At 43.7% G+C, this 16,484-nt stretch overlaps 1 protein-coding gene across 1 annotated transcript in view; it reads right to left on the reverse strand.

Moving 5' to 3' along the window:
* The window catches only part of MTUS2 (microtubule associated scaffold protein 2), a 317,018-nt gene that overhangs the window by 49,309 nt on the left and 251,225 nt on the right, over nt 1-16,484 (reverse strand). The window contains exon 8 of the mRNA XM_040584399.1: nt 14,412-14,620. Within this exon, the coding sequence (XP_040440333.1) occupies nt 14,412-14,620 (209 nt within the window). The remainder of the gene's footprint in view (nt 1-14,411; nt 14,621-16,484) is intronic.

The following is a 16,484-nucleotide window of genomic DNA, read 5'->3' on the forward strand; positions in this document are numbered from 1 at the left end:
CAGCTCAAGCCAGAGCGGGTTTCAGCTTGGCTTTGCTGCATCTATCACTCATTGAAAATGAATCAGTGCGAATGTGAGCAGGTTGGTTTTATATGCTTAAAAATGTACGCAGCTCACAGTCCACAAATCAAATATACAGCTACCTAGTTGCTAAAATCTGTAACCACAATCCACATGGAATACAATGGGGGTATGAAATTACATCTGCAAAATTGAAGATCAATTCAGAACTTCACTAACAAAGAAAGTGCTCCTTTTCTGTCAGCATGTGTATACGAGAGGTTTTTGCAGATGTGGCACACAGTCTTGAAAGGCTTAAAGGTGGGAATTGTGGTCGTAGGCTATCTGTATTTTCCAGCCTTGTTTTGCACTGGAGCAACTTTACATTTGCCAGTAATTTTCAACAACAGGGAAAGTTTCACTATATTGATGCATCTCTTCTGTGCATCAGCTCAGAATGCATCTGCTGATGGATCTACACAAGAAGACTTATGATATTTACACTGTCACCCCCTGGGAACTGCTGCAGTAATTTTGGAGAGACAGTTATATCAGCAGAACTTTCTAGCTTGGGAACATGCAGTGGTGAGGGAACACAGTAAATAATCTTCTGAAGTCTTTCTGCAAATGACATTTAAAAATATCTTTGGGGCAAGGGAGAGAAGACAGATTTATTTTTTTTTTTAATGCACCTAAAACTCAGTAACTTCTGGTACTTCATTTTAAGTAAAGGTAGGTGAAATGCTGCTTTATGTGCAACAGAAGATATTCCAAGACTATGGGAAAGAAGTTCAAACATTATAGTCATATGCATGGCACTCACACAAGTATATGGCACATACTCAACTGTTCTATGCTTATTTCTAAATTAATACTTGTAATTATTTAGCCAGTGCTTTCAGTATGTTATGCTTCTTTGCAATGTGTTTGTTTTTAAAAATACCAGTTACCAAAAGGTGAAAGAAAAAAGTCAGGCCAAAGATCTGGAAGCTTGTGCCACATCTAGAGGTGATCTCTGTTTCTTTACAGTCAGAGCAGAAAAAAACCCTGAAAGCTTTTTCATTTGCAACACGGATCCCACTGGAAATGCAGAGAGCAATGGACAACAGCCAGTCCCTCCTGAACATTTCCCTCCCGCTTTCCAGGACAGAACTATCAGGTATCTCTTTCCCCAGCCTGCAAGTTACCTGTGGGTTGTTGTTGCTGCAGCATGGTCAGAGCGCCTCTCCAGAGGGTTGGGGTCTTTGCCTCCTGCCTGAAGTCCTGTCTTGGTGCTTATCTCCTGCCTGGAGTTAAATGTGGGGCAGCTTAAAGGAGGCAGCTCAACATTACACATATTTTTTCAAGAAGCTCCACAGCCATGTACAGAAATACAGTCAACTTCAGCTGCTGGAGGGATCACTACCTAAATATTTAAGAGGCTTGTGGTCAGTCCAACACCCTGAGCTAAGGCTTGGCCTGAGCAAGACGATTATGCCAGGTACAGGAAGAATGTCCCATGTGCCAGGTGATGCAGTACTCCAGGTTAAGGGAAAAAATAGTTTTCTCTGCTCTTGGGGAAGTTGAGTTCCTGCATGGAAAGAAGAGTCGTGAGACCAAAAGGGGCCTCCTGCAGCACACAGTCAAGCGCCTGGGGCACTAGACCTCAGATACATAAAGGCATCTCAAGCACAGCCCCAGGAAAAGGCCAAGTTCAGGCACCTCTCTGGTAAGTGGCGGTGAACCCCAGTGCTCTCCAGTCAGCACACTGGAGGTGCCAGGGCTTCTTGTATGATCTGTGAGTAGACACTCCCCGTATGTCTCCTGAGGGGAAGCATCCCTCTGGGTCTGTCCATTGTAGACCAAACATGGGTACTCTGTGACAGGCCAGACCCTCTTCACCTGACACCTGTACCGTGCCCACGGCTGCTGGACTGAACCCCACACTGAGCCCCTTGCTCTGACTGGCACAGGAGGTCCATTGCAGAGCAAAGACCTCCGGTTTGCTTTCTAACGTCTGTTCATCTCTAGCTCAAAGGTAAGAAACACTTTGTTAAGGACTAAGTTTTACTCATGTCACATTAAAGATTTCTCGGACTTCTGGGCAATGAAGGGTGTAGAGAACAAGTCTTATGAGGAGCAGCTGAGGGAACATTGTTTAGCCTGGAGACAAGGAGGCTGAGGGGAGACCTTATCGCTCCTTACAACTACCTGTGTAGCAAGGTGGGCGTTGGTTACCTCTCCCAAGTAACAAGGGATAGGACAAGAGGAAACGGCCTCAAATTGCCCCAGGGGAGGTTTAGATTGGATATGAGGAAAAATTTCTTCACTGAAAGGATTGTTAAGGGCTGGAACCAGCTGCCCAGGGAAGCTGTGGAGTCACCATCCCTGGAGGCATTTAAAAGATGTGGAGATGTGGTGCTCAGGGACATGGTTTAGTTGTGGACTTGGCAGTGTTAGGTTAATGGTTGGACTTGATCATTTTAAAGGTCTTTTCCAACCTAAACAATTCTGTGTTTCTATTCAGCCTACCTATATACATATATATGTCAAGAAAGGATCTTAGCTTTCCTTTACAACACTTAGTGATCATCTCCTGTTAGCCTAATGGACAAGATACTGATGTTTATATTTGTGATAAATGTATTCCATTTCAGTTTTACTGCAACGTCCTTACTTTGGCAGTAGCATTCAATATATAGAGTTACACAACATCCTTTTTATGTGTCTCCAAACAGAATTCTCTAGACTATATATACCAAGGTCCCTTTTCTCAGTGTACTAAGCAAAAAAACCCCAAAAAACAAACAAAAAAACCCCACAAAAAATGGAAGAAATGTAGCTTATTTTTTCCCTACAGATGAAATCAGAGTGAGATAATAAGAATAGCTGTGCAGCCTGTGTGCCTTGGAAGCTGCTATCAGCCCAGCGGTGCTGCCGAGGACACATATTGTTGCTCATTTCTGCAGCAGCCCAGACTCATGTGCTGCACCACAGGAAACACTGCCAAGGGCAGGTAGGGTGAACTTGTGTGGGATGCAAAATACTTATCACACCCTTTTGGTGTAAATGAACATGAACAGGTGGAATATACCTGTTTGCAGAAGCGAAACTACTCACTGGGCTCTCTTCTACAGCTCATACAGAGCTGTGCACACAACCGTTGCTGTCTCTGCACTTCTCAATGTATGTGACTTCTTGCCTGCCCTCCCTATTGCACTTAGCTGACACATTGGCAAGGACACCACACTGTCTTGTCCTTCTCCAGTGGTGCCCGTCACTGTGACCCTGTCAGTAACTCTAGGCCCTGCGATGCTCCAGCCTTGTCCCCCTGTATGTTTACTGAAAACACTTGTCTTCCCAGAGGATGAGGCAGCAGAACAGAATGCATGCTTGTGGGCATGCAGGTGTATGTATCCCTGTACACAAACATGTGACTAACCTCCCAACATAAACTCCTGAATAAACTAGAGATATGCTAATCTCCAAGTCTCAGTGACTTGACTCTCCAATTTTAATCAGGCTATTGCCTATTTAGATGCTACGTGCTCCAGGACTGAAACATCATCTTCATACCGTCTGCAAAATGTCTAGCACTCTGTTGGGACAACTGTGGAATAATAAAAATGTTAATGTACAAAATTCTAATGAGATTGTTACATAGAGCTTAAATATTAACTAAAAGGAATACCTTAAGTCAGCCAAGTGCTTTCTGTTTTTAACATACCCAGTTCAATCTAGACAATATCTTTTTGTTCCTTGTTCTGTGTAATTAAACACAACAAACTAATGTTACTTAAATGGATTTCATTGCACTGGCAAATAAAAAGATAAACATTGGGGTTTTTTTTCAAGTAAGGTTAGCTTTTATGATTGGTGCTAGCTAAAACCAAATCAAGGCAATTATACACCAAGCCTACTATTTCTGCAATTAAAAAGCTGGCATGTAGCTGGTTTGATGGACATTTAGCATTGGCCAACCTTTGTTAAGGATAATAAATCATTCATTTTACTACGCTGTAAAAGCAGTAAGATCCCTTATATAAACTTAATTTCTACTGCACTGATCATTATTGCCAATATTATTATGATGCCTATATACGTCATTACTGGACACGTCTATATTAATGAAGCTGTGCCACTTTGCCCTGGGGGTAATGTAAAACCACCAAACAAAAGTATTAGTGCCAGTGGTCTAAAAATACAGGCAGGGAGAAGGTAGGGGAGACCACAGGTGTGTATCCGAGGGCAGGAAAGCCACTGGGATACTACAACAGGCATCTCCAGGTGAGGCTGCAGCAACAGAATGAGCTATCAGGTGATGCCTGAGGTTGGCCACATGGGAGAGAGGGCCATGGATTTGCCAGAGGGACAAGTTATGGAAAGTAACCACCAGCATATAAATATGTGTCATGTAACTCGGTGGTCGCTGCTTCTTCTGGGGGAGGTAACTTGGCATTTGCTCTCTCTCTCTAGGTTGTGACCTCCCTGAGATTTTTGTTCAAAAATTTGGTCTTGAAACTACTTCTGAAGATTATCTGTGAATTGAAGCACAGTGTCCCGTTCTATAGCAGACAGATCTGGTCCCATCATGCTGAATGACAGTGAAATCTTCTGAATATGTGCGTAAAACAAGAGCTGCAGTGAGGTTTCTCTCTGAAGGGAGGCTCAGCTTTTTGAGTCCCAAAGAAAGGATGGGATCCCTCCTACCTGGACACACCAGGGCTTGTCCACCCTGTTGCTAACAAAAGTTACAGATTCTTTATTTGCTCCCTTTTAGTGAAAACTGTCCAGCCTCACCAAATCCCCTGAAAGGTATCAATAAAATTTCACTTGTGAGATATTTCTGTTCTTTCATGGAAGCAGAAAAATTCTTCAGTCTCTGGTGTGATTAACGCTTTCATATATGAATCTTACACCTATTGATCTACAATAAATTGCAAAGTCTTTGTTCTGTTACATTCTTACTAGAAATCTTGGTAGAGTATCTGTGGAGGGCAACCAATGAACCAATCAAAGAGAAAAAAAAAAAAAAAGGGAGATTGATGTGAGGAAGTTGACTTTGCAGTATGTGTCCAGCAGTAGCTGCTGTACTGCACTGCTTAACGTGTCTGTGGACTCTGTTTAAATTCTGTAGCTACCTTGCTGGTGTTGGACCTGTCTGACAGAAATATAGAATTGTCTAGGTTGGGAAAGACCTTTAAGATCATCGAGTCCAACCATTAACCCGGCACTGGTAAGTCCACCATTAAACCATGTCCCGAAGCACCACATCTCCACGTCTTTTAAATGCCTCCAGGGATGGTGACTCCACAGCTTCCCTGGGCAGCTGGTTCTAGTCCTTGACAACCCTTTTGGTGAATACATTTTTCCTAATATCCAATCTAAACCTCTCCTGTTATTCACAGTTGGAGTTTCTTCTGATGAAACAAAGTTTCATGGAAAAATGCAGGCACCCTGAATCCAAAATATATCCTTCAGAAAATTTAGGTATTGAAAGATTGAAGCTATGGCTCAACAAACCCTACCGAGATCCATACTGGATTTCCTTGGATGGTCAATGTGATGCTTTCAGGGTTTTCCCCTGAAACATAACCCCATTAAGCACAAGCACCCCTGGACAACCGATGGGGCCAGAACTGAGTGGCTGTAGTGCCAAGACCAAGCAGGATAGAGACCCTCATATTGCCCTCTGGCTGGAGAGAACATATAATAGAGTTCCCAAGCTCCTTGTTGCAGAAAAAAGGCCAAACCTAACAAGAGGTTAGAAAGTGAAGTTACTCAGCAACTCATGGTGTCCATGTAACCTGAGAATGGCATGACCATCGCTTCTTGCAAAGAATTTAACTAAAACCAGATCTTCCAGTTTAAAGTGGAAAAGCAATTCTGATTCTTAGAAAATGAAATCTTGCCTAACTTTGAAAGAGGTATTTAAAATGCATGAGATTTAGAAGAGGGACACATTCCCACTGACTCCTTTGCTGAACTTAAGGAATGGCATGAACATACTGAGATTCAGGTTTTGCTGTGTCCCCTGCATGAGCAAAGGCCACAACACCACTGAAACCTGAAACAGACATCACCACTTTTCACACAACTTCCAAAGCATTGCCAAATCCCTCAAGCCCACCAGAAGCCAAATACCCTGCCTGGTTGCCATCATCACAGCAGCCACTTCGGACCCTTCTGCTTTTTTCCTTTGAATGCAGTATAAAATCAAGGCTGTCAAAGTCAGTTGCTTACATGGAGATCAGTAATATAAACAAAAGAGAAAATAAACTCACCTTCACTTGATGCTTGGCACACAGCCTAAATGTATTTCCCTTCAAGGACAACATATAAATAAAGAGATCTTTAATTTTTAATGGACATTTAAAACCTCTTCAAGAGGAGCATTACAATGCCTGGAGCTATTTCTTTTTTATCCTGAAATTTGAAATATTAATGTGTAACTAACAAAACTCTTCTCAAACCAAGAGTTACAAACATACTATAACTTGGCGTGTGTGTGTGTGTGTGTGTTTCAAAACAAGGCCATGTAACTACCCCAGCACCTCCCATGGAAGCATGTCCCCAAATCCAAAATTTGCACTATTTGTCACAGCACTGTCTGTGAGAATGCCAGAGGAAAGGGAGAGAAGCCAGGGTTCCCTACACTTTCTTCCTCCTCTCTTGCAGGGATTGAAGCAGAGCAGGCCATGCTGTATGGGGGTAGTGTAGGGTATCTGCAAAAATCTAATGTTTGCTGCCAGTCTGGCTGCAAAGCTGGCAAGAGACCCTTCTGGTCTGCCCCCAGCTGACGCTGCCCCAGGACACCTGCATTGACTAGTAAAACCCTCTATGTAGTGATGTGATAGCAGCATTTCGTGTCTTACCTAAATGGACCCTTCTGAGTACGAGATGCCGGAGGACAGTGCTGTGTATTGGACGGTATCATGACCTGTAAAGTAAAACACTGCAGGTGCAACCAGGTGCAGAAATCAAAACCAGTGACAGTCTCTAGAGCTGCCTAGCATGAGTTATTGTTCCAAAAGAGGAGATCAGGCAGGACCACTGGACAGCTTTCTTCCTTGGCCCAGCACCACCTTTAGCAGTGGCTCTGTGGAACAGCCCCGTTTCAGCTGCAGCCTGGTGCACGCTGCCTGTGCTGCTGTTCACAGGTTCCTGCTCACTTGTCTCCCTGTCTCCCCCTGCCTTCAGAGCTATTGGGTTATTTTCATGAGAATTAGTCTGGCATTACCATGAACCCATCCCCAAAGTGCTGGCAGTGGTGTGCCACAGCCAGCCATGCCAGACAAAGCCAGGCAGCACCTGCTCCACTGGCATAAACAGATTCAGAGAGGGCTTGTCCTCTGACACTGCAAAGGAAACAGAAACTATGGGGAGAGAATAAAAAATATCTACTAACATCTCACAAGTGGAGTCCCCCAAACACTCCTTTTTACTACTTTTCCACTGTGCAGTCCCAAGTGGCCAATTGCCGGATGAAGATAGTTAGCCCATGGTTAACGCCATTTATGTATATACATGTGTGTGTGTGTGTGTATACATATGTATTTTTTTACTTGTCCTACTTGTAATCATACTCAACTGAAAACATGTACAATTAGGATGTTTGCAGCATCTCTTCTTGACACAGAGGGAATAAGCAGCCTTTTTACTAAGCAATTAGTTCTTTACCTACCATTTTCCCAGCTATGCTCCCACCTCAATATGCTCAAATATCAACCTGTAATGTTTCCTCTGAAAACCCTTCTGCAGAGTTTTTGTGCCTGCTCTGCAGCCTCAGGATTTCAAGCAAGGAGAGGTGTTTGCTGCTGCTCTTTTCCTGCCCTTCCAAATGCCTTTACTCCTGCTGCTCACTGCCTGCTTCCCAGTGCGGGGTGGTGGGGGTGAGTGGCTCGCTCCCACTCCTTGCCCTGCAGAACAGGGTCTGAGAAAACCACCATTATCAGAGACAGGGTCGGCCCAGCAAGTTTCTGCCTCCTCTTTTTATTGCTTTCCTGATTCTTCTCTCTAACTCATGAGGCACAAGCCTGGAGCAGGGATACCCAGCCAGACCTGGGAAGGGGGTGCATCTCAGAGGCAGAGGTTATTTAATTGCCCCATTTGCAGTGAGGAAGTAGTTTGTGCAAGTGAGTCCACATCACAGAGCAAAATCCTACCATGGGACCTGGGCCACCCAGGAGCACACAGCTGAAATGTACAGAGTGGGATACTTCACTGCCTGGTCCTACTCCCACCTCACACATTGACCACCTCAGGAGCCCTCAGTGGGGAATTTCCTTCTGTTTTCTTGCAATACCCAATATCTGCATCATCATCTCTGCTTCAGCCAGTTCACACCCCCATGCCCCTTTGATGGGTGTGCGGTTGCATCCACAACCCAGCAGCAGCACAGTGAAGCGGTGCAGTACCCAGGTGGATGGATGTCTGCTCTGTGGGGCAGATCCATCACACAGCTACCACACAAGGTAGTGCACAGCACTCCCACTTTGCCCAGTGAATACGCGTATCAGTACTCATTCCTGAATTTGTTTATCTTTTTCATTCATTGTATAGCCCAAGGCCTTATTTATTACCCATGCTATCCTCTGCACTGACAGCAGTGCTGATTTTCCTCACAGGCTGTTCTTTTGTCATCTCAACCCCAATATTGCAGTGCATCAGAAATAATAATTTTTTTCCTGCGGCCTCCTAATGTGATGGCAGTTCCCTGGCATCCCTGTCTAACAGATAGGCATTGAGTCACAGGGAAATTAAAAACATTCCTTAGATCCTGTGCTAGAAGAGATGTGGGTTTTGCTGGCAGACCCGAAGTGCACAGTGCAGTGAGTATCTGGCTCTGAAGCCACAGCAGCAGAGCGCTGAGCACCAAGAGGTGCTGCGCCAGTGGAAAATGAGGGACACACCCTGGCACAGAAGTGGTGAGACTGGATGAAATGATCTTCCTATAGGCCCTGTGTAGCATCCTTTGGTAAAATGCAGTTACCCAGATGATGAGGAGGGGAAAGATATTCAGCTGCTTTAAGGTTTCTATTCCTACAGCACCTTATCTTCTCACTGCCTGTCATTTAGCATCCGTAGCAAGTAAGCAGGGGACCCACAGAAGGCAACTTCCTTCAGTTTACAAACCCTGATCCATTCCTTGGGCAGACTGACCGTGAATAAGTGTCCCATGAATCCCACAGCAGTTGCATTATAGAGCCTTCACTGTAATGCTTGCAAGTAAAGGAGCACCTCCCAATTCTTACTGCACTGTTTTACTGTAACTGGTTGCCCCCAGTACCAAATCTTGTGCATTTCTACTTAAAAAGCAGTTTAGAAAGCCTTAAATGATGACAAAGTTTCTTTCTAATTTTTTTCTCTCAAGTAAACAATGTTTTGTTTGTCTCGCAATAAAATGTTTTTGATTCATATCCCTAAACTGTCAGGGTCTGATGAGTCCAAAATGGATTTTTTCCAGGATACAGAATGAAAAGGTTGAGTTGTTCTGACTGCTGTGGTCTCCAGGAGGAGCAAAGAAAAGACTGAACTTGCTCAATACAGGAAATCTAGCCAAGCTGTAATGACAATGGAGGAGTGGCATTTTTCTAAGAGCTATTCTTGGGCCAAATTCTAATATATTTTGCAAATGTTGGGAAAGTAGTACCCGTGAAAGCCAGGAGGTCAGCCTTTCTGATGAGTGGTGGCTTCTTACCACTGTGCCACCACCAGGCACAAACAATAGATACATTTCTCCTAAACTAATTCTCAGAGACAGCTGTGGAAATAAACCATTTTCAGCTCGGTCTGAGATGAGCACTTGAAATGTTAGCCCAAATTACTGTTTCCGAGCCAACGGTGGGAGGTGCCAAGTGACTTGTAACTAGTGCAACCAATTCTGCCTCTAACACAAGAAGTCATTAGTATTTGGACAAGGTAGTAACGTGACACTTCACAGACCAGAAACGTTGCTTTGAAGAATACACAAAAAGCAGACACATATCTCAGTTATTTGAATGGGGGTAAAGGTTCTTCTTGTCCATCCCAGATTTTCCAGCACACTGCTATAGGTGTTTACTTGTCTGGAAGATGTGTATTGTATACCCACCCAAAAGTAACTCACACTCAGGTGTAGAGACAAACACACACACTGGTTACTGGTGATGCGTCTTTCCCAGTGTCAGTAGATACAAACTCTTGGGATGCTGTCAGGTACTAGGGTGCTGACCCAACTCTTGTTCAGGACATCTGTGTGGCTGCCCCATTCCCAGCTATCTGGTTGCACCCACACGCTAGGACCTGTCCAGTGCAGTTTTTCCTGTGATGAAAACTGCAGCACAAGGCTGTGCTGCAAGTCTGGAAACCCCTCTATGCCCAAGCAGAGTACGGGACAGACTACCACAGCATAACCCTTTCCCTTGCCTCCTCCCACGCTTGGGGTCTGCAGCTCAGAAAGGATCCCTACCCCTCACGTGCCCTGTGGCTCTGGAGTCCTCATTTGAAATTTCAGAGGCAGAACTTATTAACAGTCCTGCCGTTTGGGCATGCTGGAGGGGCAGAAAGGCATTATTAGTCCCGTTTCCAGGGCCTTGGTGCAGTTTGCCCACCAAAGCCTTCAGCACAAACATTTGTGCTCTGAGTGTACTGGAGATAGGAACGTGGATTCTTTTTCTCCCTATTTGTGTCCAGAAGGATTTACCCTGCAGGGTCTGTCAGTTCAGGCTGCTCTCCTTTAGATGGCACCGTTACCATTTCCAAGAGGGACTGCTGCTGGCCACTTTGCTGAACAGGGGTGAAACCGGGCCAGGACTGTCATTATGATCGGGCTAACAAGCCAGAGCTGCTCAGGAGTGACCCAGGTCAGGGGGAGCCGTTCGTGATATTTGTTCTAAAAAGTCTTCATAGTATCATCTTCACGGTATCACTCCAGCTCCCACCAGTCAGTTGTTCAGTTTGGAGTACACGTCACAGCACAAGGGTTGTATTGACACGCTGAACATCCAACATTAGGGACAAACTCAATCTGCTCCTTTTCAGAATAAGTCTAAAGTGGTTCCCAAATTCAATAGGAGTCATGCATGCATATCTGAGGGTCTCAAATAATCCATCTGCTAATTAAATAATAATTAAAAGCCATGCTGTCCACATGCGCTGCAATCATTACCTTTCATAATTATCTAAATGTGTAAGTCAGAACCACTGCTTTAATTTTTTTTTGTCCACTGCCTCGGTCATCACTTGCTTTGATTTCCTAGGCTTTTCACCAAGATAGAAAATTGGTTTAGCTGGCATTTAATGGGTCTGTGTTAAGTACCACTACATGTTGTGAACTCCTTGACGCCTATTAAATGAATCTTGACTATTAGGAGCATTTTCAACTGAGAAAAAGACACGATTCCAGGATAACATTCAGCAGTGGTCTGGAACAGCAATTAAACAAATCCAAAAAAACCCAAAGAAAATGGTCATGCAACCTTAAGGTTGCCACAGCAAGTGCTTAAAATTAGAAAGCACTCAAAGAAACTGTGGGTGTGGGCCAACACTGTTTACTACATATTGACACGCTCTTTCTTCAGCTAAACACATCTGTTGGACCACTTGCATTGGTGCTTTTCCCAGCTTTGGAGAGAGAACAGAAACCATGTGAACAAGACGAGAGCCACGGGCACAGGGAGATTCCTACCTGTGTGCAAAACACTGGTCCTTGGGTCACTTTTAAGACTCAGCCCAGTCCTCACTGCCTGGGAGCACATTTTCCAACAGAATTCAACTCCAATTCAGATAAAAATCTATGTTTTGGGCATTATTTTGATGTGGTGTAAGGACAGAGAGACACATACTAAAATCAGGCTATGCGTGGTTATCAGCCCAAAGAGGCTCCCCAGCAGCAAAGTAGGATTGGGTCCTCTGCTAAGCTGAGCAGAACTGCCAGTTGGACAACTCAACCTCAAACTTCTCTGGAATAAGTCCCCACCTTTTTCCTGAATGAGTATTATTCCCTTGCCAAACTGCAGTTCTACTCAGACCTCAACCATTCTGCCTGCAGGCTTCCCAGAAACAAACATTAAGTATTATTTTTGTAATGGGGAAAGTTTCTTTTTTCATGCTGCCCTTTTTTCATGCAAAGCCAGCCAATGCAATTTTGCTCAAGCTTTCAAACACTAATGCCATCTCAGAAAATGTCTACAGATTGTATTTTTGAATGACTCAAAAACGTGGAAGCCTGTGTCTATGTTGCAAGACAACAGACTGCCCAATTACACAATTGCTTGAATACTCCCAGATCATCCCATCACATGTAGGCTCTCAATTTAAGCATTGGATTTAAAAGTGTAGCAGCTTTAGGCCTCCCTGAAGGCCACAGTACAGGCAAGTACCTCAGGCAGACATTCAGATCTTTGGTGCTGAAAACAGTCTTCTGGAAGTGCTCACCTGCCTCCATTCACTAAAAATGGAGCCTAAGCAATCATACTCTTTAATGTAGGTACCACACCTAAGTGAGTAATGGATAATTGCTGGGCTCATGCTGACTGTGCAGCTCATCGCCCAGAGAAGCCAGGGGTATCTTTGCCTGGGAGAGGTCCATATCACATGGCTCCCAGCAGCGAGCGGCAAGATGCAAGCGTCTTGCACTGCACTGAATGATGATGACGTGCACATATATATACTCCAGGGTGACCAAGCAAGCCCAAAAGAAACTGACACTCAGGCTGAATACAGGTAAATGAGCCCAGCAGTGGATCTGGCAAAAATTACATCTAATCCTGCCCAAGCCTCAAGGTGCTTAAATTCCATAAGTATATTTGTTATTTTTTACCTCCAAGACCCTCAGGCATTCAGAGGAGTATTACTGCAACCCCTCAGCTGGCCTGATGGTGCAGAGGAGCTTGAAACATAAGGCACAGCTATGCCCAGCCAGGACGTGGAGAGGACTCTATTAAATAAAGTCCCCTGAGGTGTTCAGTTTAGTAGGCATTCTCAGGACAGATCTAACACGCACCAACTACATGAGAGTCATCTGAAAGCTCAGCTGCAGCAGCTGTTCTCATTTAAAACATAACCAGAGGAGATGAAGGAGGTATGCCCAAGCTTCCAGAATTCCTTCAGCAAATTGTGAATGAGGCATGAGATGAAATATCTCTCCCCAGTGGACAACACATAGACAAAGCTGAGCATACACTGCTCTGCTCCTTTTTGTTTCCCTCTGCTTTAATCAAGGACACTCCACAGTCAGCTCAAATAATAATAAAAAAAAACAACCAAAAAGGAAAAAAAAAAAAAGCTTTACAAATGCCCATCAAGCCCAGAAATGTCAAGACTATAGAAAAATGGAGGGGGACACCCCCCCCCACACACACACAATAAGGTATTTAAAATATTTAGTACATAATAAAGATTTCCTTTTTTTTAAGTTCACTGAAGCTCCCCCTAGCAAGATCAGCTCCTACTTAGGGAAAAGTGTGAACTATGGTTATTTGTTCAAAGGTAGCCTTTCCCACTAATATACAAAAATAACTGAATAAAGTATTCCAGAATTTGTAAAGACTGTTTGAATCTGTGCTTTGGTTTTTGTTCGTTTTTTTCATCCCATTTAATACTGAAAGTTTACTCTTGCCTCTTCCAAAAGTAGCTAAACAAGCAATCAAGGATATTCCCCAAACCTTGGGTCCTACTGCTTGTGACTGTCTGCCTGTTTTACAAAGTAGTTGGAACACCAGCTTAACCTGGGATGGTACAAAATACATGGGCATGAGGTGAACCAGGTCTGGACATTAGAGCCCAGCCAGATCAGTAAACGGCTTTTGAAACAAGCAATACCTACAAGTCCTTCATGGTTGTCTTAAAATGTACTCATTTTGTCTCAGGTTTAGTGAATAAATAAACTTCTCTAATTGGCAACATTTTCTTTAATGTTCTCTATACCTGCTGAATGTAACCTCCTAAATGCTGAGATAATGTTATTCTAATGTTTTCAGGAACTGGCATATCTGTAACAGGGACACTGACTGATCTGTGGTGAACAGCAGGAGTAGATAAGTAATGTGAGAAAGCAAATCTCTTCCTTCATCCAACACCTTTGGTTGACTAAATGCATGGATTGTTTTTGCATTTGTTCACAACTATCTCAGTTACACTTTCCATTCCAGCTGTAGCAGTCAGGGACTGTTACTTCTAAGTTTGTGCATCTGCTTTACTCCTAAAAACATCCTGAGACCTCTCCATGACAAATACTTCAGTCACAATTCTTCCTCTTCCAAGTTCCTGAACTTTGATTTTCAAATACATGGCATCAAATTATTATTCCCTCATCATAGTAATTGTTGCAAAGAAATTACACGCTTTGCTCCCAAGAACAAAGTGTCAACAACTGTGGAATAAATCTGGGCAAGTGGCTGGTGTAAAGGCAAAGTATCTCTCCAATGGTAGAAAGTACCCATTGCACTTACCTGCCTGAAAAAGTGCTGTGTTGTTATAGCAAAGACATCAAAGCCACAGCTGGCCCTTTTAAGCTCATCTTGAATATTGCTTAATTGCCGGGACTGCTCATCACACTTTTCCTTCAATCTCTGAATTAATTGCTTTTCAGCATCTCGACTCTCTCCCGGTTTGGGGGAGAATCCATTCTTTGGGGTGGCTGGCCTTTGCTTGGGATGTCCTACAAAGCAGAGAAGAAAAGACCATCAGGGTCCCTTTATATGTACGGACATGACCTTTCTGTGTTTCTAAGGCCCTTGGAACTCATCCCTATAAAAGAAAAAAAGGTCTGTAGCATTCACACACATCTGTAATGACTTTCAAGAAAAGCGAGAGCACAGTCCAATATGTTTCCGTAGTGGCCAAAGCTCAAACCTTTGTAACAGTCATCTCACCTCAGGCTCTGAGCCTGAAGGTCTGCTATGAGTTGGGGAGAGCTCTCCTAAGAAGGTCTTACTGAGAAATGAGGTTGTTAGAGGAAGGTTCCCTCTAGACGTCTACAAGAACAGAGGTTTGCATCTTGATGTGTAATGCTGGACTCCCTTGAATAGCAGTGAGAGAAATGGGCGCTTCCAGACTGAGATTCAGCTTATCCTGTTGTGGATGTGGAAAACAGTAGGATGACGTTTAGACTCTACACAATTTCTTTGGCCACCTGAACCCCAAGCTTGGTGACTCGACAGAGGTGCCAGACTGCCTTTGTAGATTTCATTTTGCCTCCAAATAGGACAATGTGGGACTGGAGTTGTCTTTCCCTGAATACAAACATAGCATGGGTTGCTTGCTCTTGGGATTCACTGTTTGTTTTTATCAGCAATACTGCAGTCTATCTTGCCAGTTCCCCTTGCTCTCTCCTTTATAACACTTCTAAAGTTGAAGCACAAAACAGATATGCATAGAAATGCCACCAGGTGCCACATAATGTTGACTGTTACAGCATTGACTCTGCGTGGCTGCTCTCTCTGCACCATCGGTCACACCAGAAGCACTGTATGATTTGCCTGCAGAAATGGGTCCAGAATGACTCTGGCTCCTCTGACATGCTCCAAGTTGGATTGAAGCAAGTCTGATCCTGTATAAAGATGTGAAACCACTAGTGTAGCTTGTGTTCAGGGTACCAGTTCAAACACAGTGTCATATTCACATGAATGGCTCAAGAATTAAAGTTCACTTATGATAAGCCACTTCAGGGAAGTGAGGCTTTTATCCTAATTTAATTTTATATCCTGCTTGAGTCAGCTATTCATTTCTCTGGATATACTCAGTTAGGAGGATGAAGCAAGAAAGGGTAGTGCTCTGGTAGTGTCACGTTGATCAAGCCACTGTTTGGACAAGCTGTTTTGTCTTCATCTTCTTAGCTTCCTGAAAACTCTCCTCTGCCAACATTTATGGTCAGCAGGGCAACACATTTGATTTACTGATTCTTTTTGCTACCCTTAGTCTCTCCTCAGCTGTTGCTTTTTAGCTCATTCCTGAATACTGTCCAGGAATCTCTGGTTCACTTTTTGAGCTCCTCCTGCTAGTATCAAGCTTTTAGCCTAGGAGCTAGAAAGAAAGGGGGAGAAAACAGTCAGACACCTTGCTCCCATGTGTTACTAGAAATGGTGGACATTGGTCTGGATACAGATAAAAAAATGAACATTTCTGTGCTAGCAGAGAGGGTTGGGTATGGAAGAATCTGAAAAAATCTAAAAAAAAAAATATAATAGTATCTTGTAGTCTTATAGTCTTGTAGTACACAGTTCCTGCAAAACAATACAGAAACGATGTCTCCAACTAGTTCTCAGCAATGCATGTAACAGAGCACAGTTTTCCGCTGTGGATACTACCTACCCCTTTCCTAAAAACCAGAAGAATCCTTCCACAGAGAAGCATCTAATGGTATGACTTAGAACCAATTTATGAAGTAGAGCATTGTCTCAGAGGTAATTTTGTTAGATGTGCTTTAGATATTTTAGATTTTTAAGACTGTGGCCTGGGTGTGCATATGGATCCTCAGGGCAATGTTACTACATCAGGCAGGGAACCAGTATAGCTTTTCCAGA

Source organism: Falco naumanni, chromosome 2 (assembly GCF_017639655.2).
Source record: "Falco naumanni isolate bFalNau1 chromosome 2, bFalNau1.pat, whole genome shotgun sequence".
In the NCBI taxonomy this organism is placed as follows: domain Eukaryota; kingdom Metazoa; phylum Chordata; class Aves; order Falconiformes; family Falconidae; genus Falco; species Falco naumanni.